The 21,516-nt window shown below is 49.5% G+C and overlaps 1 protein-coding gene across 4 annotated transcripts in view; it reads left to right on the top strand.

Moving 5' to 3' along the window:
* LOC118787326 (AT-rich interactive domain-containing protein 1B-like) overlaps positions 1–21,516 on the top strand; it is a 148,765-nt gene that overhangs the window by 109,750 nt on the left and 17,499 nt on the right. For 2 of the 4 annotated variants that reach the window (XM_036542846.1, XM_036542845.1), the window contains exons 6-10: positions 3,887–3,976; positions 7,599–7,769; positions 12,749–13,052; positions 16,093–16,224; positions 21,263–21,390. In XM_036542846.1, coding sequence (XP_036398739.1) covers positions 3,887–3,976; positions 7,599–7,769; positions 12,749–13,052; positions 16,093–16,224; positions 21,263–21,390 — 825 coding nt within the window. The remainder of the gene's footprint in view (positions 1–3,886; positions 3,977–7,598; positions 7,770–12,748; positions 13,053–16,092; positions 16,225–21,262; positions 21,391–21,516) is intronic. The other 2 variants (XM_036542848.1, XM_036542847.1) reach the window with 1 other exon arrangement.

Below are 21,516 nucleotides of genomic sequence, written 5' to 3'. Positions count from 1 at the left end.
ATTTACCCGCCCGAGCGCTTTCCCAGGGCCCCTGCTGGGAGAGTTAGCTTCCATTAGCCTCAGGTTGGGAAATCGTTGATTCCTGTTCATTGAGACCTAACCGCCATTATCGCACCGCTGTATTTACAGTGCTCCCCACAGACGGGGCGAGATTAAGAGGTCCGCTCGGAGCGGGCCGTTCCAGCTGGAGGGGTACTGTAAAGGCCTTGTGAGGTGCTGACCAAGCCCCTCTCCTCTCCACTCACGCCTGGAGCTGCTGCTGCTGCCGCCGCTGCTGTTAATAATAATTCAGCCACTGTCTGCTTTTTTTCACCTCCAAGGTGTGCTGGAATTATAACATCCCCTTTCATCTTCAATTAAAGCTGCTTTGTCCGTATTGTCTATTGATCTGAAATTTCAGTCATCCGAATTTGGAAAGCAACGAACGAGTCTTGAAATTGTAAAACCCTTGAAAAAAAAAGTAAGAATTTCGCCACAAGTGCTCTTGCATGTCTTTGAACTGTTCCTCGCCGTTTACGCCGAAACCCTTTTTAAAAAAAAAAACTTCAAAGATGAAAACTACTCTTCAAAGGGCCTTGTATTGCCCTAACAATCCTTGCAGAAGATTTTTTTTCTTCCTCAAAGAATATTTAAAATATACTGGGTTTTAGTACTGCTATTATCTCTAAAATGCATGAACCCAGTTGCTTTTGGCCTTGCACTTTTGTATTTCAAGAGAAGTTTAAATGACTGCACTTGTTTAATGCATTAAATGGAAATTCAAATTATTTTGGTTCTGGAAAACTTCAAAGACTGCAATGCCTTTCTTTTATGCATATGTGTGTGTATATATATATATATATATATATATATATATATATATATATATGAAATAGCCTACTCTTATTTGCAAATAGTTTAGGAGGCCTTAAAATGCCCATTTTCATATTTTTGTTTTTATCGCCTCGTGTGCGATTCTCCAGTTTATCCAAACGCGTGTTTTAATGGCAACGTTTTTTAAAAAGCAAAGCATTCTTGCGGGGACCCGGTTAACTACTGAACTTAATTACGGTTCTATTTTTGCATTTCATTTTTTTTTATGGACTCTCACTGTGGTAAAGGTCTGTAAGTAATGACGGTGGTCCTCATGTGGAAATCTTATATATATATATATATATATATATATATTTTTTTTTTACGGAGGTGAAAATTGCTGGCTGCTGCCCGCGGCGCCCGCACGCACGGGGAGCTGGCGGCGTGCCGCGGCGTGAGGTGCGCGGCGCTGCCCGGATTGACGGCGGCACTAATTGTGTTTTTGAAAACCTGCGAGCCCCGTCTTTGCCTCCTCCCCGCGGAGAGCCACCGTGTGCGGCTCCGTGCGGTTCAGTCGCGCCGGAGGACATGTCTAAAGCGGTAAACCCGCGACCCGGCAGCCGCTTTCAGCTTCACAGACGTGTGAAGGAACGTCCCGGCTTTGCCGTTTATCGATAATTAAGATGCTTTTTTTTAGCGGCTGCGAAAAGGAAATGTCACATGACATTTCGGTGCCTCGTTTCTTGGCACGGTGGAGGAATACCGCGTGTTGAATTATTTAACGAGCGTCTTTAAAAACGGAGCCGTTCTGTGGTGTGTGTTTTTTTTATCTATTTTATTTAGGTGTAATTATTCGACTGCGCTCGTTAAAAATTAAAACGTAGCTGACGCTGGAGAGGTCAGGAGCGGGTGGGGAGATGAATCAGCCGTGCCTGAAGATTGGCCGGGCCCTTTGGACTCAGAAAGGCCAGAGCGTGCAGTTATTGATCACCTGCAGCAAAGCACTCCGAATCCTCCACCACTGAATCCTGCTTGATGCCAGATGTGGTTTGGGGGTGTCTGTCGTCCCCCCTCTCCTTCCCTTTCCTCGGGGGATCGTTCTGAAACAGGGCGTACGTCCCCCTGATGGGGGCTGTCACTGATTAATGAGGAGCAGAACTGGGTCAGACACGAGACCTGCCCAAATGCCAGCAACAATTCCAAGCAGCATAAATCCAGTGTGATCCTTATCATGTGAGTGTTTGTCTGCATGTATACAGGCGTGTGAGTGTGTGTGTACTGTACATGTACGTGCTTGTGTTTGTGCGTATTTGTCTATATCCATGCATGCACCTGTCTGTGTGTGTGTGTGTGTGTGTGTGTGTGTGTGTGTGTGTGTGCGCGCATGCATACAAATTGCCATCCATGCTCATGTGTGCCTCCAAACTAGTACTGCCCCCCTCCCACAGAACCCATGCCGTGCTGACCCCCCACCCGCATCCTGTTGATGTGCCGCACTGTAATCCGCATTGATATGCCACAGGTGCCACACTGAAAAGGCACCCTCTGGAAACACGTACTGTACCACTGGTATCAAGTGAAAGGCTATGCACTGCGGGGCTCCATGTTTGGGCCGTTGCATTCTGGGAGACCTTGGCTCTGATTTGCTGTGTGTGGCTGTGGGATGTACAACAGGGCGCACTGAGCACCGTAGATTCTGCAATTGAAACAATTTATTGCACTGATTTAGTGAGGTTTCTATACTTTTCATATTTGCCATTTTCAGTTATAGTAATCCTCCCTGAGAACAGCTGACCCTTACTATCAAACATTAACAATAAAATGCATGAAACATGTTTAAATTAAATACAGAATAAATCTAGAATATATTTATTAGATTCTCACAATAAGAAGGCATATGTGGCATTTTATGTATCACAAATATTCATTTTCATGAGCCTAGTGCAATATAATTCTGGTGTCTTGATTTTAAACTTGCTGAAAAAGGTGCACAAATATGCATCGTGTTATTGTCTCTGTATTGTTGTGGGATTAATGAGGCCATAACAGGTGTTAATAACCTTTTAACAGGACAGAGGAGAAAGTTTCCCTGATGTTATAGCTCCTGCAACGTCTTAATGAGTCTTGGACCCAGCAGAGACCTCTCCTGGTTTACACATTACACATTACACGTGTGCTGAGCAAAATCAATGCACAGGCATCTGCTTACTGCCACGCTAATTACTGCCGTTAATTCATATTGGATTTTTGTGGCACAGCGGGAACCAGAAGACTTTCAGATACACCAGGTCAATAGGCTCATATACCCCTTTTGCACTGTAGTGCTGAAACCAGTCTGACTCATTATGCCACTTTCCCACTGTAGAGCTGGAATCAGTCTGGCACTTTTTACCCCTTTCCCATTGTACAGCTGGAACCAGCCTGGCTCATTATACCCCTTTCCTACTGTAGAGCTGGAACCAGCCTGGCTCATTATACCCCTTTCCCACGGTAGAGCTGAAACCATTCTGGCTCATTATACCCCTTTCCCACTGTAGAGCTGAAACCAGGCTAGAGCAAGCTATTGCCAAAACTGGCTGACCCAGAACAGCCCAAATACTTTTCATACCACAGCACTACACCTGTCCACTGTGCATGTGCACACATGCACTTACACAAGGATGCGCTTAAACAGGGATGCACATGCACACTTTCCCATTGGCCTCGTAGAGAAGCTGGTCGCAGGGAGAGGTGGTGAAGGCTCTCCTCCACAGGCCTACATGCAGCTTCACTCACACACACGCATATACTGTGTACAGACGTGCACATGCGCACAATGCATCCTCTCATACACAGATATGCACACACATAAACGCATATGCATGACACAGACACATGCGCACAAATATTTTCATATACAACTTCACATAAAATGAAATGACTGCAATTTCCAAGGGACAGTGACAAATATGATGTGCCACTGTGTGTCATACTGAATTCTGTTCGCTGTGGTTTTGAGTGTGTGTCTCTCTGAACTTGGTTTGCTGTCGTTCAGAGTGTTCATGTATCACTGAACTCCGTGGCTCTGTGTATGTGATTTTATTGTCTGTTGTAGGCAACCAGATGGCTCCACAGAACCAAGGGAACATGTCGGACATGGGACCCCACTCCGCCCCCAGCCAGTCTCCCGTGGCCCAGGAAAGGGGTAAGTCCAGATTCATTACCCAGCCACCCCGTCTCTATCCTCCAGACACCATGTCCAGTGCTGCTGCTCTTTATACAACCCTTGGTGAGTCGTTGAGGCAGGCTTAATAAAGCTATACTTTCCATGTTTGAACGGGCCCGCTGACCACAGAGACTGCTATAAGGCATTCAGACAGCCACATGTGGAAGGTGAGCACTGAGACTGGTTTGATCGACAGTGATTAATATACTCCTGGGTAATACACCTGGATAAATAACTCAGGGTTAGAGGAATGAAAGCTGAAGGAACCTCTTAAAGCAGAGGTGTAGGGAGAAGGGCTCTGGGTGCTGTCACACGTGCTGTACCTTGGCCTACTGCTGTCTGCTTCAAAGAAACAATGTGCAGATGCAAATGTCAGCTTGTGCCTAACAAGATCAGATCTAACGTAGTTTCATCATCATAGTTTTCATCGTAGTTTCATCGCTGGTAATCAGACAGGCGTCTTCATTACTAGTGTCATTTTTTGAGATTCTTACACTGTATTTTTCTTCACAGTGTGAAAAAGTACCTACTAATAATGAAATATACAGGCACAGTACTTGCCTAAGTTTGTTTCTCAGAGTTGCACAATTGCAGCTTATGTGGAACGCCAGCCCCCGTAGCCCCTTTATGACAACATTCTTGTCGGAACATTGTGAGCCCACAGACAGGGCGTGGAGGGAGGCTCGCCCTGTCTGAGGACCGGGGTCACCGCGACCTCACCGTGACCTCGACAGCGTGTTCCTCCGACTGCGCTCACTGGCTCCTCACAGCTCTGGGAAAAAAGAAAACTTGCATTAAGGTCCAGCAAATAGTTCCTCGCGGAACAATAAGTCAGGACATGCAGCTACTGGCCCACAGCACCAGGAGGGTTTGCTGGTTTTACCTTTGACGTCTCCTCTGGCAGCAAGCCTTCTTAGGGGGCTCTGTGAAGCAGGGCTTTTTTTTTTCCACTCTTCATGAATCACACTACTCTCTTTCCTGAGATTAGTGCAGATTTGAATGTTTTTTTTTCCTCTCTTTCCAAGAAGTAGGGGTGCTTGCCTAATGGCTGTAATTTATTGACCAAGGATTTCAACACGTGAAGACATTTTTGTTGAGTTAAGGTTTAGCCACAGCGGCTGGTGCATTTCTGCGTATTCTTTAGAGCGTGAGTGCATTACTCAGTGAAATGTAAGCAGTAAATGGGTGACAGGGCACCCCCCCCCCCATCACCCCATCACCCCCCCCCCCCATCACCCCATCACCCCCCCCCCCATCACCCCATCACCCCCCCCCATCACCCCATCACCCCCCCCCATCACCCCATCACCCCCCCCCCCCATCACCCCATCACCCCCCCCATCACCCCATCACCCCCCCCATCACCCCATCACCCCCCCCATCACCCCATCACCCCCCCCCATCCCCCCATCACCCCCCCATCACCTCATCACCCCCCCCATCACCCCATCACCCCCCCCATCACCCCATCACCCCCCCCCCCATCACCCCATCACCCCCCCATCACCCCATCACCCCCCCCATCACCCCATCACCCCCCCCATCACCTCATCACCCCCCCATCACCCCATCACCCCCCCCATCACCTCATCACCCCCCCCATCACCCCATCACCCCCCCCATCACCCCATCACCCCATCACCCCCCCCATCACCCCATCACCCCATCACCCCCCCCATCACCCCATCACCCCCCCATCACCCCATCACCCCCCCCCCCATCACCCCATCACCCCCCCATCACCCCATCACCCCCCCCATCACCCCATCACCCCCCCCATCACCCCCCCCATCACCCCCCCCCATCACCCCATCACCCCCCCCATCACCCCATCACCCCCCCCATCACCCCATCACCCCCCCATCACCCCATCACCCCCCCCATCACCCCCCCCATCACCCCATCACCTCTGCCATGAGTTTTGTGCATTTTGTGCCTTCCTTCCGTGCCATCGTTGATCATGGTGCAAGATGAGTGCAGCGTCTCACTCTTGTTTTTTAGGCTCAAGGGGTTCAGTACTGCAGTTAACATAATACTGTTTAAAGTATACTGAGCACTTGCTGTGGATCAGACGGTTCAAGCACAGCCTCTCGCACGCTTCTCATTTCCGTAACTCCGGCCGAAATACCTCTTTTTTTAGAGCTGTTGTTATCGTCCAGTTAAGAGCCCTAGCCTCTCCTCCACTCTGCCAGCGTGGAGAACCTTGAAAGTGCGATTTGCTTTTAGCACTGTCTGCACAACATTTCCTCTCCCCATCCATTTTCCAGGCAATTTAAAATGTGGTATTACACAGTGGGGTTTTTTTTCCCCTTACACTAATGGAAGCACAACATTACAATAATGTCCCCCTGCAAAGCTGGGCTCTTTGCCTCCCCTGCACTTTCAGGGCTTGTTTCATCATCCCACGGCATGTGCCACAGCGCAAATGCAAAACATCGTTATTCGAATATAACCAAAAAAAAAACAAGAGAGACAAATGGCTGTCTGTCTCTAGGCCACTCAATAAATCCTGGCTTCCAGGGCTGCAGAAGCACTTAAGGTGGAGTGGGATCAGTGTTTTTGGCTGGAGCGCAGGAGGAAACATTTACCTTATCCATTTAAGCTAATAACTGTAATATTGCGGAGTCTCTCTCCAGTGACAAGTGGTTAGGGGTAAAGGGGACCTTTCAGTGGCGAGACAAACTCTACACCCCTTTTTGCACTCCCAGGTCCTCCTGCTCTCGGAGCTGAAATATTAATGAAACGGCAGTCAGCTTAAATGGCAGCTTTCTGTTTGTGAAGGCGGAGTACAGCATCTCCACGCGTATACAGAAGAAACTGTAGTCCTGTAGAAGTAATTGGAAGAGGGACTAATCCCGGTATTCAGTCCACCCGGGCCACAGAGCCACGATCAGAGCGAATAAGATGATGTTTCGCTGTGGACGTAATTTTATAGAAGCGCAGATCTGATCCCGCGCGGAGCAGGACGGGAGGAGATGGCTGTCGCGGGTAATCCTCGGAGTTTGTTTTCTGTGTCATGGTGCCTCCTCTGGATGAGATGTCCGGAGCTCGGGGATGGCTTGTACCCTGTGTGAGAGCAGCTGGTCTGGGGAGCAGATCCGTATCTCTGAGTAACACGAGCCCTCGGCCGGGCAGGAGGCAAAAATCTCCATCTCAGAATCTGCTGGAGGATTTATTCCTGCTGAAAACACTTTTAACGTGCTCACCTGCCCGGTCCCCTCGACTCCACCGACACCAGACCCTCGCCACTCTCTCTGTCTAGAGAAGGAGAGAAATGTTCTCTTTGCCATCCTTGTTGTCTGTTGTTTGTAGGCTTCTGTGCTCACTGGAGAGATTTAGTTATAGGTTTATAAACAGAGCCTTTCTACAGTGTTTTTATTTTACTTATGTGTAATTATATAGGTGTAATGATTCAATTGCGCTTGTTAAAAATTTAAGCAGAGCTGATGCTTGAGAGGTCAGGAGCTGGTGGAGAGATGAATCAGGCATGCCTGAATATTGTCCAAGCCCAAGCTGGGTTGTAGCAACCAGCATTAAGCTATAGGGAGTCTGCGCAGGGTTCTACCTGATGGCTGACCCTTCCTGTCTGCTTGTGCCCCAGGGTTCATCCCCAGCATGCAGCGGAACACACCATTGCCCCAGCTTGGCCCCCAGCCCTCTGCGCCCTCCATGTCACCACACCCCTCACCCGGGAGCCAGATGCATCATGGGATGGGATCCTACCAACAGGGCAGCTCCTACGGGCCCCAGGGTGGGCAGTATGGGCCCCATGGTAAGAACGTCCTGATGACCATTTTGTCTGATAGAGAAAGGAGGAAATGGAGCACGATTAGACGCAGTGGGAGTTTTGTGTTTTTTTTTTAGTTTTGTTTTTTTGGTGTAGGGCCCATGTCCTTGGCTTTTAGTCAGGCTTTTTAGCTGATTTTTGAGGCTGACTGCTTCAGAGGGATTCTGTAGTCTGGATCTTGACCTAATCGCTGGGCAGGATAAATTGTTTGCTCTATAAAATGGTTGGATAGGGATTAGCAGAGATCTTCCCAGCAGGAGCTTTGCCATCCTGTCTCGGGCTCTGTAGCTTATATACCCAGCAGCCTGTCGTCCCTGTCCTCCTACCTCCCCATCCTTGTGCTCTGCCTGTTGATGTGGCTCTATGGCCACAGCGTCCATAATAGCAGCTGACACGAGGGTATATCCCAGACCGGTTTCTTCAGCCCAGCTGTCCGTTTCCCTGTCCCCCTCTCTTTCTCTCTATCTCCTTCTCAGCAGCAGGATTAGACGGAGGGTTTTAGAGGGGTCAGCGGAATACCAATGAAACGTCTCAACTCCGGATCCTCCGCTCGCCTTTTTTTTTTTTTCCCTTTCCCCATTGAACTGCGTAAAGATGGGGTCGTGCTGGAAAGGGCGGGAGTCTCGCTGTTCTGTAATCGGCTCAGTCCGCTACACGCTGCGAGTGGCGGAAACGCGGCGATTCTGAAGGAAGCCGCGGCCGTGGCTAATCAAAGGGCATGTCTGACCTGCGACGACTGTCAGGCGTGTTGTAGGACGGACAGCAGACCAGTCCTACATTGTGGTCAGTTGGTCATCCTGTTACCATGGTAACCTGTAGCCAGGTCTAGGAGGCAGCCCAGTCCAGCAAAGGGTGTTGGTAAAACTGAGCCTGTTCCGAAGCACTGTTCAGCAGTGATGTTCCCTCTAAGCTATCACTCAGCTTTTATCACTTGGATGATGGAAAAAACAATTGGGGAAAAAAAACATTCAAGCTCATGTTACTCAGCGACCTTTTTCCCTCCATTGGCTTTGAGTGGAGCCTCGGTACTCAAGTCAGCATATCATATCTGGAGACTGGGGCAGCTTTCCTGCCAAACGGTGGAAGTCCTGCCAAACGGCGTTGTAATTGGTCAGTGTGGTGAGCTCTTGTCAGGCCCACCCATTTTCCCTGCCGTACGTTCTGCTAATGGAGATGTGACGGGATGATGCCTGACGTCAGGCTCCGCAGGAATACACACGGCCGGAGCTGGAGGCAGATAGTGAGAAAGTCACTTGAGCGTGAAAAGTTGCACGGCTGACGGGGGCTTACATGCCCATGACAGCGTGGTCCCCCTCCTTCTCTGGGGAACATGTGTGCTGGATAGGGGCCACGGACACCCCCAACCCCCCCCCCCCCCCATGCCCACCCCCCCAAGCAGCGACACGGCCCTCGCTGCAGGCTCGGGTTCTGAAAGGCCTCCCTGGCCCGGCAGCTGCTGCTTATTGTGCTTAATGATGGCTCCATCTGCTTTCTGTCTTCCGCCCTGCCAGCAAATTACAAACCCATTAAACCAACATGGAAACGCCGGCGCTGTCCAAGTTCCTGCTCCGCATCTGCTGTGTTTTTCTTGGACGGGGCGGGTCATCGCCATCGGGCGCGAGGGGTTCCGTCCAGCGAGCTCACGCGAGACACAGGCTGGTGTGGAAGATGGGAGTGGGAGTTTTCCCTCTGTAGGGGAGGGAGTTTCTGTAGCCCCGTGGATGGGGGACCCTGTCTGGTGAGGGACGTGGCAGAACGGACCCCCTCTCCCCCACCCCTGCACTCCTCCCTGAATGCGCTGATGCTCCCATCCGCCCCTGTGCTGGAGCGCAGGCCGAGCGATCGGGAATGATGAAGTGTGGTTTGCCGGTGTCAGACTTGGCTTTGTCTGAATAGGCACGCACAGGCCCTCTCAGAAGGGCGGGAAGCGTGCCTCTGTACAGCTATTCTCTGGCTCACATTGAGTGGATCCCCATCGTCATGTCAGTGTCTCCCAAATGCAGGGCAAGGTGTCCCCCTCTAGAGGGTAAGGGTCCGCCTCAGAGCTGCTTGGTCCGCGTTATCAGCGTTATTGCTGATGTTATGTCCTATACTTGTTACAAGAGATGTATTTTTTCCTCTTTTTCTCCCTCTCACTCTCCTTCTCTCCCCTTCTCTCCCCTCTCTATTCTCTCTCTCTCCCCTTGCCTCTTTCTCCCTTCTGCCCGGCCTTCTTTCTCCCTTTTACATTACATTACATTACAGGCATTTATCGGATTATCTCCCTGCCTCTCTCTCCCTTGCCCCTTTCTCCCTTCTCTCCCCCTTCTCCCCCCTCCCCAGTAGCTGCACGGTCTCATGTTGGAGGGTGTGGGTCTGAGTGGGAGCTGGTGGTCGTCTCTGTCTGTAACGCGATTGGTCACGGTCCCCCTTTCCCGTGGGAGTTAGGGGATTTAAACACGGCTCAGGGGCAGCATCTTCAGAATGCATGACCGCAACCATGACTGTGCCTCAGATTTCCAAGCTATTGGCAGCGCGTCGTGATCATGCCTCAGCCTGCTATAAATACCAACCCCCCCCCCCCACCCCCCCCGAATCGCCATGCTCTCGCAAAGCAGCACTGAGAATAACTCCAGGCTGAGAATAGCTTTCTGATTCCCTGTCTCTTTTGTGCCGTTTATCGAGTGTGTGTAAGAGGAGCTCCCAAGACCGCCACAAAATTTTAAAAAACTCCACAAGAACCCTTGTGGCATTTGAGGAGCGTGTGGCACCACTTGAGGCTAAAGATCCACCTTTCAACAGCTGGAGGAGAACAAGGCTGAAAACCAGAAGCTAGCCTCGTTCCACTTGGAGTGAGTCCTGGGCAAGACACCAGCTATTCTCGCAGTAAACCGTTTTCTGGTTAAAAAAAGAAAAAAATGAAAAGTTCACACTGAGAAACTGAAATAACTGTGAATCTTGTAAAAAAAAATTCCCACAAAAACCCAGAGGGGACTTCTGAAACGCATTTTGCTGAGGCAAGCTTAATCTTTCCAGAACCAGCCACTTGAAATTTTGTGTGTGTGTCTATATACGTTCTGTCTTCAAAAGCTTCTCCTGTTAACATATACTTATACTTATATATATATATATATATATATATATACACACACACACACACACACACACATGGAGAGAAGGAGAGATTTTTTCCTGGATGTCATAGAAAAGCACAGAAATATTGCCTTATTAAAAAGTTAGATTGTGTAAGTTACAGAAGCTGTTCGTGGAGGAGTTTGGGCTCTGTTTCCTGTATGTTGGATAATAATTTTAGAGACAGGGATAAGGTACAAACACACAGTGCTGTCTTCCCTGTGTATCCCAGCATCCCTAATCGCATCCCTAACCGTCTGAGTAGCAGCGCACGGGATACGGTAGGGTGTTTAGGGGAATGGATATGGGATGTATTTTGCTGCGAGAGCTCCCAGCGCTGCACCGTGAGACCGCGGGGTGCTTGAAGGGGGGATACAGCCATGTGACGGGACATTTCTGCAGGAACGTGCAGTCAAGTGCGTGCAAAGAGGGACATCCAAAAATCACAGAGCATGCAGAATGTGACCATGACCTCCAAAGCCCCCCCCCCCCCCCCCCCCCCCCAACCGCGTTTCTCTCTCTCACACACACACACACACACACACACACACACACAGCTGCAGAGCTCCGTTGTGAAACATGCAGGCCAGCGAGCTCAGCGCACGCACCGGTGCCACCTGCCAGATTCCCTCCCGGTGCTTTTCGTTTTTAACCTCCCCTCAAACCAGCCCCCTCCCCTCTCTGTAGCTGGGATCCTGAAGCAGGTGTTGAAGTCTTGTTTTTACGCGCCTGTTCTGCATCTCTGGGGTTTTTTTTGCGCGTCCTCTGTGGTCGATCTCGTCGGCGCCTCTGCCGAGGCTCAGACGGCGCGGGCGTTTGGTGCGCCGGGGCCTGGAGTGAGTCCCGCGTCTGCAGGACACCGGCCCGCGGCTCGAGTCACACAGAGACGTCTCCTCCAGCGAGGCAGTGGGGCAGCGAGCCGGAGAGACGGAACAGAACAGAACAGAACCGTTCAGCCTTCTCTCATCGCTGGGGCTGGAAACCCTTCAGGTTTAAAAGGGACCTGATCCCCTTTTCCAGACATATTCTCGGGGGATTAAAGCGTGAGCTCGACTAAAGCGCCCCTTAATGAAATCAAAATAAATAGCCCACTTCACAAAGGGAAGACGGCTTTTTTCCATTTGTGTTTGTTGCAGGGACTTGCGCAAGGAGGAAACCTCAGTGACGGTTATACTGCCTGTCTTTTGTGTGTCCTTAGTCCACTGGGTTGTGGAGTATTTGGAGTTTAGTTGCGCTCCAGAAGGGAGCTGTGGCATTCAGTGATGCTAACACGGATGTGGTCAAATACTCTTGATAATCACACAGAATTTGTCACATTGACTTGCGGTAATCACACAAACGGACTGAATGTGTGACATTCATTACATTACGTTACATTATTGTCATTTAGCAGATGCTCTTACACAGAGCGACTTATATAGACTACAATTTTTACATGTTACCCATTTTTACAGATGGATATTCACTGAGTCAGTTATGGGTAAAGTACCCCACCCAAGGGTACAGCAGCAGTGCCCCAGTGGGGAATGAAACTAGCAACCTTTTGGTTACGAGCCTTGTTCCTTACCATTATGCTCCACTGCCGCCATTCAAACAAACAGCCAGATTAACACATGATGTTCTCACCTGAACACCTGAAGCAGACTTCACTGAAATCTTGCTTGTGTGTGTAGGAAGCACAGTCTAGTACAAACAGTACGGGTTGTGTAAAAAATTCAGCATGGTACTTTAAGTGATTTAGAAGTTCACAAGAGATTGAGAAAAATGTACCCAGCGTGCAGCCCCACTGGGTGCTGTGTGGTTGGCTTTGACCTTTGACCTCACAGGGTTTCCATTTCTCTGTCCCCGTTCAGGTAACTACCCCAGGCCCCCCAGCTACGGAGGGGCTCCCAGCACCAGCTACAGCGGGCCAGGCCCCGGCGTGAGCAGCAGCCTGGGCACCAGCGCGGGCAGCCCCATGCACGGGCAGGGCCCCGGGCAGCCCTGCGGCTCCGTGCCCCTGGGCCGCGGCCGGCCCGGCCACGCCGCGCCCAGCTCTCCCAGCATGCCGCAGGCAGCCGGCCCCGGGATGGGCCCGCCTGCTGCCAACGTCAACCGCAAGGCCCAGGAGGCCGCGGCAGCTGTGATGCAGGCCGCAGCAAACTCCACCCAGGGAAGGTGAGCGTGGCCAGGGGAGAGGCAGTGAGTGAGTGAGAGTGTGTGTGTGTGTCTGTCTGTCTGTCTGTGTGTACGTGTGTACATGTGTCATTGGGAGGGGGGTTCCTGTATTGTAAGGTATGGGAGGAGGGTCAGGGGTCAGATGGGTTGTCATTGTGCTGGTTTAGTTGTTTCTGCTGTTAGACTTCCCATATGTCTGAACATCTGCGGTGCTGATAGTCGGGTTGTTTGAGGATCTTGTAGAGTTTTTTATGAACTTGGCTGCCATCACAGTAAGCAAGGCAGCACAAGGCTGTCACAAGGAATATCTCTTTTCATGTGCAGCAGTATCTGTATCTAATGACAATCTAAAGCATATTTCTTCTTCATTTTTTTTTTCCCTTTCAAACTTGACAAAAGCTTTACGATATCTCTGTGCTGTATTTCTCATTCATCCTTTTAACAGAGCTAGCATATTTGGCCTGAATATTTCCGACATGATGATAATGTAATATCACTGTGCTAGACACAATGAACGCTTCATCACAGTGAATTAGCACTGTAGCGCGGACTAAAGTGGTCCAGTGCTCCAGATGCATCAGAGACCCTCATCTGTGTGGCCATCCTCAGGGGGGCGCTATTACTTATCTCTTCCTGCCTCCACCAGGGGGTGAATGACTGAACTCTGTTGTACCATGCACTGCCGATGGTTGTCTGTGTGTGTAGGTTTTTTGGCTGTTGAGGAGGGTAAAATGTGTATGTTTGTGGGATTGTGTGTGTGTGTGTGAGAGAGAGGGGTGTGAGTTTTGAAGGACTGTGTGTGTGTGTTTGCGTGCGTGCATGCGTGTGTGTGTGTGTGTGTGTTTGCGTGCGTGCGTGTGTGTGTGCGTGTGTGCGCGTGTGTGTGTGTGTGTGTGTGTGTGTGTGTGCGTGTGTGTGTGTGAGACAAAGCCAGACAGAAGTCAGTACACTGTTGCCATCTGTATTAAGCTCAAAGAATCTCCCGTTGAAAAGCGGCTATTTTTACCTCCTCTGAAATCCTCTGATCTTAAAATAAACCAGTGTTGCATAGCGTCACTCACTCAAATCACCAAACGTTCTCTGTGGGTTTGGAATATTCATTTATATTTTTAGTCTTTCCAGTTCAACACTCCGTTAGATCATACAGTAGAGAGACAGAGAAGCTCTCAGTACAGTCATGTTGCTTATTTTCCTGCTTGATTTTCCTTTTTTTTTATCAAATATTGCAGGAAAGGCTGTCCACCGATTTTGGCATGTGAAAATCAGCTCAGGATTGGAGGCCTTCACTTCTTAATGTTTTTGTATCATCACCAAAGCGTACAGCTGTGTTATTATTGCAATGGTGATCCGCTTTCTCGAGTTAACAGTCTGCGTGATCCATTTTGTACAACCCACTTCAGAACAGAAATAGGCAGCCAGCCCCTGTTGTGATATTTTATGGTCTCCATAAAGTTTACAGACTGTGTTTGTAGGTTTATTTCATACAAACACTTTGTATGAGTATTGCGGTGCTGCTCCACATTCTTTTATTATTCCCTATAAATGCGGGCCTGACTGACGGTGCGTCACATTAAAAGGGAAGATTCTCATTTTTCTTGAGCGATGTATACAGTACAGATTCTGTGCTGTCTGTGGCAGTCTGGTTGCCTGTCAGAGCTTGAAAAACGGCTTTGTTCTCCCAGATTTGTGCTGTGCGGAGAAAGAGATGAAGAAAAATAGTCACAGCTGAAGAAAACATCCTTAAAATTCCTCCAAAAATTTTTATTTCACAGTATAACTGACACAGACAGTTATTTCTCATATAGGGCTGTTGTGTTTGCCCATGCTGAGTCCTTTCATGTTCAAAATAAGGACACTTGAATTTACAGTACAATAGCATGGGAGGCACTTGATTTTATGACCTGTCAGATCTTAAAATCAAATCATTTTGGGCCATAAATTCAATACAGTTTTAAAAAGATATTTTGAAGCAAACTGAGGAGTGGCAGTTTGGCTAAGAATTACATTTGATGAAGTATTTTTTCAAAAAATGCTTTGAGTGATACATGGCCAGCCGTTGGGTTTTGGGAAAGAGTGTGTTCCCCTTCTGTTCAGCAGTGTTGGCTAGCCCTGCGTTGGAAGTTGTCATGAAGACTCTAAGGTCTCTCCTGTGTTTGGAAGGTGGGGATTACAGACAGGCAGTGTGGGCCACGTTGCTGTGTGGGTAATAAACTCTCAGTGAACCGGGGGGAGACGGAGAACATGCTGAACAAGGCTCGGGGTTTTTGTAACGTGTTCTCAGCGTTCCAATCAGTTAGCGGGAGAGCCAGGGTGGTCATGCAGAGAGAGAGGAGCCCCGAGCTTTTCAGAGAGAGGCATTGTGGTGTACGGTAACTTGCTAAACTGGATGTGCAGATTGTGTTTATTTCTGTTTTGTATAATATTTATTTTTGCATTTCAAGTACACCCTCTGGTGTTTTTTTTTCTGAAAAGTGATCTCCAGATCACCCTCCCCTTATTATTCTACATTTATGTATGTCAGTAGAAACTTGAAATAATTTTAAAAGCTGCCTGGAGCAGTGTAATAAATTTTGGAAAATTGAACCCTAGGGAGAGTGTTTGGATGGACACATCAGGCTTACATCAGGCACCTGGCTCTAACAAGTCTGATTTGTTAATGCTTGGTTTCCCTGGGACTATTTTCATTCTTTTAGTATAGCACATCATAAGCTGAATTGGTGTTCAGCTCTGTGAGGTTGGGGCAAGGTGGTGTTCTGGTCTAACAGACTGGGGAATGGTGGTGTTCACTTCCATGAGATTGGGGGAGGGCGGTGTTCAGGTCTGTTAGATTATGGAATGGTGGTGGTCTTGTATGTCTGACTGGGTAATGGTGGTGTTCAGGTCTGTTAGATTGTGGAGTGGTGGTGTTCAGGTCTGCGATATTAGGGAAGGGTGATGCTCCCCTAGACACAGAGGGGATGTTTCCTGGGGTTTTATTGTGCTGCTGACTGGGATTAAGGTGGCATTAAAGCTGAGAAGCTGTCATCTTGTTTCACTTCAGGCCTCCATATGCAAGCTCCCCTGTCCGCCTACCACAGGGTGCACCGGGGTCACGACCCCCACCTGCACCTCATCACCCAATCATCAACAGCCCTCAAACTCCTCCCACGATGCCCCCGGGTGAGCCGTACGGGTAGGTCACGGCGTCGCCCGCTGCTCTGACTGAAACTCTGTCCTCTGTGCTGATGCTGCATGGCGGCCATGACCTCCCTCACAGAGCGAGCAGGCTTCAGCGGGAAACTGCACAGACAAGGCGTCAGCCATTTTGGCTCACGCACATGCCCCTCCTTGCATGACTTCCATTCTCTTTACCCTTATCTGCAGTGGCTCCCTATGCTTTTCCAGAGATTACACATGATCATTGAGTTTGTTTCCCCAGTAAAATAAAAAGGAGGGCACTGTCTGGAAATGAAAACTCCCAGCATTCCTTGTGTCCCTGTATTTGACTTCAGGGCTTTGCGTTTCAAGAGGAAGGCCAAACCGTGGTCACATGTGCTTCATGCAATAAACACTGTGAGAAGTGTTGTCCAATTATGATGTTTCTTATCCCTCTGTAGACACGAAACGAGAGAGAGTCGTCACTCTTCCCCCCTCTGTTGATAATGACAAATTAAGCCTCATCCGACGCCTCTCTCTCCGGCGCACGCTGCAGTCAATACATCACAAAGCATTTGGCATTTTGAAAATAAGTTGCGTTTGACACTTTGTGATTAATGACTCGTACCCGTGCGCACTTCGCAAGACTGTATGTAAATGCTGCGGAGGCCATTAAAGGACGGCTTCTCTGTCAATAAGAACTGGCACGACATGATGCGTGCCGCTGTGTCAAATAAGAGTAGCTGTCAGTCTCGCCTTTGAGCCCGCGACTTCCTGCCGGAGCCTGCGATCCGCAGGAGGAGAGGGGAGATCGCTGTGGTCCCGCCGTTCCCTCCCATATCCCCCCCCCGCTTCTCCTGGACTTAATTAACATTTAAGATGGTTTTCAGGATTATTGCTTTGTTGCAGGGGATCACACGCACGGCAGTTGTTTCTGAACAATAGCCATGATCAGATAAATCTGTGTGTTGTTGGAACTGGCTATGAATACCAGATTCCCTCTTTAACCTAGTACCTGTGCCCCCTGCCCCTGTTACCATGGCGTCTTGCATAGATTCCTTTTTTTTTGGGGGGGGGGGGTCTGACAACTGCAGCCACTGCAGGACACAGATCCAGGCGTCCCGATTGGAGATACTTGGTTCAAAGGCTATACATTGTGCATTATCATCCTCTGGCTTTTTTTCCTTCTTCTTTTTGCTGTTTTTCCTCTGTTATTCTCATTATTTCACCCTCTTTGTTCCGTTGGACATGACAGTGTTGTCCGTCGGTCCCCCCGCACGCTGGACTCACGTGCAGCAGGCTCTGAATGTAATTAAAAACGCCTGACAGCCCCGCGAGGGCCCTCCAGCTGACACTGACACAGCAGCGAGCTGACAGGCCCCTGTGCCACAGCCACGCAGCCGTTACCATGGCGAGCCCCAAGCCGACCTGCGCGCGAGGACTGCTGCATTAAATAGACCTGTGTTTGAGGCAATTTCTTTCCCATTTCTAAGTTTGAAAGTGTCCTGAAATGAAGGCTTCACACAAGGCTGTAAAGACCTGTTCCTCTCCTTCTACGAGGTTGTAATCTGTGTGGATTGTTCTGGAACATTTAAAGCTGGGTTTATAATGCAAAAACCAGAGAGAGGTCAGACCGCCTCTTTGTGTTTTGGGCAACCTGCTTTTGTGCAGAAAAATACATTCAGTTTAAAGATGAAAAGAAGCAGACTCACAAGTAAGAGTCAGGATGGAGGTCAGGATGGAAGACTTCCCACATGTTTCTCCTGGCCCATCTAATCAAATCCTGGATCTCACTCCTACTCATCATATAGTCATATGTCAGGTCTTTAACCAGAAGGTTGCAGGTTTGAATCTTAGGCCTGGTTCCAGCTCTACAGTGGAAAAGGGGTATAATGAGCCAACAGTTCCAGTTCTACAATGGAAAAAGGATATAACCAGCTTGGTTCCAGTTTTGCTGCGAAAAGGGGTTCTGATCCATTCCGAGTGGCAGTAACCATGGGGGAATAGGGTGGGGCGGTGCTCTGAGGGACTCCAGGGGAAACCAAATTCCCCTGAAGCAAAAAGAGAAGTGAAAATGCAGTCGGAGAAAGCAAGCTTTAAAAAAATCCCAGGAAGTAAAGAGCTAAGCAAGAGAAAAGTGCTTCAGGGGCAAATCCTCACCAAATAATTCATTTCTGACCTCCTTAGTAAGTAAATTTGCTAAATAAATATGAACCGCTCAAATGCCAAGAATCCCCGGTCGCCCCCAGCGTTGTTGCTCATGGCCTTGGCAAGAAGAGTCTGCTTTAATAAATGGGGGAATAAATGGGTTTTCTCCTTTGGAACCTCTTGATGTGTGTGTGAGTGTGAGTGAGTGTGAGTGAGTGTGTGTGTGCGTGTGTGTGCACGCATATGTGTGCATTTGTGTGTCTTTCAGGATTTAATATGTTAAAAGCTTTGCTTTCATTTTGTGTTTTATTTTGTATTTTGTTTCTAGTTGAGTCAGGGAAGCAGATCCATTTATTATTCACACCCCCCTGCTGAGTGCCCCAGGAGGCATCTCTCTTGCCCCCCCCCCCCCTTCACCCACTCCCCCACTCACCCACTCCCCCACTCCATCTGGGGGCGCTGCACACTCGGGTGTGCTGCGGGGCTGCTGTTATTCCCACGGCTGCTACAGGTTACAGGTGTGCTGACGGGATCAGAAGACGTCAGCTTGGGTGGGCGTCGCCATGACAGCGGCATCCCAGAGCAGAGGTGTGACAGGCAGGCGGCCTGCGCTCCTGTGCTCCTGCTCTCCCGCACAGATCTCCTCATCTCAGCACTGCCAAGTTTCCCGCACCCAGGAGATCAGGAGGCGCGTGGAGCCACCCGCATATATTAAGAATGATTAAACGCCTCGCTCTCCCCACCAAGCTCTTTCTAATGGCTTTTTTATGACATGAATTAGTAATAATGGTCTATTGCAGCTCCAGCTTTTTTTGCATTATTCACACATGAGATGGGACGGTGGTGTGTGTGTGTGTGTGTGTGTGTGTGTGTGAGTCTGTGTGTGTGTGTGTGTGTGTGTGAGTGTGTGTGAGAGATAGAGTTTGGGGAAACTATGACAATAGGCTGCATATGTAAAGGTAAAGGCGTGAGTAACAGTGGCATTTCCATCAATATATGATTGGGGGGGGGGGGCAGGAGGAGTGTGATGTCAGGCAACACCCCAAGCTGCAGACACAATGAATCACTCTGCACTCACATACCTGAGTTTCAGCAGCAGGGGGCACTAGAGTGCTCCTGAGACTGTATCAGGTGATTTCACCGGGACTGCCCATGTAGACGGCGTTCAGGGCCCAGTGCAGGAATACTAGTTTCCTGTATAAAATATAGATGTAGAGGTTTAGAAACTGGGGGAAAAAGAGCAGACAAGGCATGAGAAGTCCCAGAGCTCCAGACGCTTTTGTGAAGCAGCCGGCACATCTTCAGGGCACTGACAGCACCTGGAAGCTCCTCCCATTCCTGGGTTCAGGTAGCCTCGCTCCTTTCAGCCGGCGCGGTGCTGTCTGGTACTGTCCTGCACACAAGTCCGTCTGTGGGGAGGCAGATGTGGCACCCCCCCCATCCGCGGCTCCTCCCCTTGGTTATCCGGGGGATTAGGGCCACCAGCAGGAAGCAGAGCTGTCCAGCGGAGCCGGGAGTCTCTTTCGCACCCGTGGCTGTGTGCGCCAGGTGGCAGATAAGCCATCCCGTGTCCCGAAAACAGCTGAATTGCGGGGAAAGGCTGGGATTCCTTTCAGCCGTTCCCATGGCAACAAATAACATAATCCTTTCCAGAAGTACACCTCTTAATCATTAGCTGAAATATCACCCTGTAGGGGGGGTTTTGCACACACTTTACCTTTAGCTGAGGGCCTTGTGCTTTGTTTTGGAAGGGTGCTGGTCTCTGATGATGACTATTTGCCTGACTGATAATAAAAGTAATTATTCCCACATTATTACAGTCATGCCAGGTCTTTTTGCCCAGCAAATCCCAAAATAGTCCTACATAATTCATCCTCTGCAACTTGTCTTCTTTGCAGGTGGGGGGCTGATTTGACTTCTTTGCCAAGGGGCACATCTAGCTTCTCCTGTCTCTAGCTCTGCCACTGCTCTGAGAAGAAGCTGAGCGATCCTGTTTGTATCTCTGGCTATGCACATTACATCTTGTGGTTTTTACATTATTTATTTGATATGAGACTTTCATAGCTTACATTTTACATGTTATCTAATTGTATGTATTTACTGAAGTACTTAAGGTTGTCAGGTCAGGTTGTTTGCTGAAGGGTACAAACCTCCTCTGGTCTGACTCAACCACATCACCATGATTGCCCTCATGCTCCTAGTGTAAAGATATATTGTGTTGCCTTTTTAAGCAACTGAGAAGTGGTGTCTTGCTCAACGTCTGAAAGTAGTTGTTTGTCTATTACTGTTATAACTACAGCTTTCCTCTTGGTGAGAGAGAGGAGAGAGACTGTGAGTTAGAAGTGAGAGTTTGGGGGAGGACTGTAGGAAGTGAGGAGGGAGACAAAATGGAGATGCTCAGAAGATAATGAAATAGATGCAAGGGAGTCAGGAGGTGGGAAGGAGACGTGAGGGAGACAGTGCTGGGACAAGATCGAGATGCTTCTGGTGGATCTGTGTTCGTTTTTTTAAGGTATCTTAGACCCCTTAGGCCTTGAGGTCTTTGACGCGCTCAGGTGGTTCAGGTTCAGAGCAGCGCTCAGCACCATATTGTCAGCCTCATCTGAAGAGCGCCTTTCACACCTGCACAGACGCACAGTCTGCTTCCCCCTGGTGTGGCTCTCAGAGTGTGAGAGTGGAGAGTGTTCAGCTGCGGGAGTCACACTGCACTGGTGTGGTCGTGCTCCAGGCTCCCTGCTGAAGGGGCTGTGATGTCAGCCCAGGATCACAGGCTGGCTACCAGCAGCTCTCAGCTTTGCTGGGGTTCGTCTGTAACAACCAATCCGTGCGAAAACCGAAGAACCGGTCCAGACTGGATAACTCCAGAGGGCATTGTGAAAGCACCCAGGGCCCTCTCGCTAACAATGGCCTCGTCTCTTTGCTTGCAGGCAGGGCAGCTACCCTGGAATGAATCAGATGAACATGGGGGGCTCTGGCGCCCCCTACAGCCAGCCGCCAGGCAACACCCAAGGCATGATGACGCCGCAAGGCCCGCCCTACAATGTGCCGACTTCAGGTAATTCCACGCAGCAGCCCCGGGGAGTCATGGACACTCCACTTTGGGTTGCCACAGCAACAAAGCCAGGTCTGCGCCACTGTGTGTGTCTGTGTGTATGGGTCATCGGGGATGGGGGGGTTAATG

Source organism: Megalops cyprinoides, chromosome 12 (assembly GCF_013368585.1).
Source record: "Megalops cyprinoides isolate fMegCyp1 chromosome 12, fMegCyp1.pri, whole genome shotgun sequence".
NCBI lineage: Eukaryota > Metazoa > Chordata > Actinopteri > Elopiformes > Megalopidae > Megalops > Megalops cyprinoides.
This window is presented reverse-complemented; position numbering and strand designations above follow the sequence as displayed.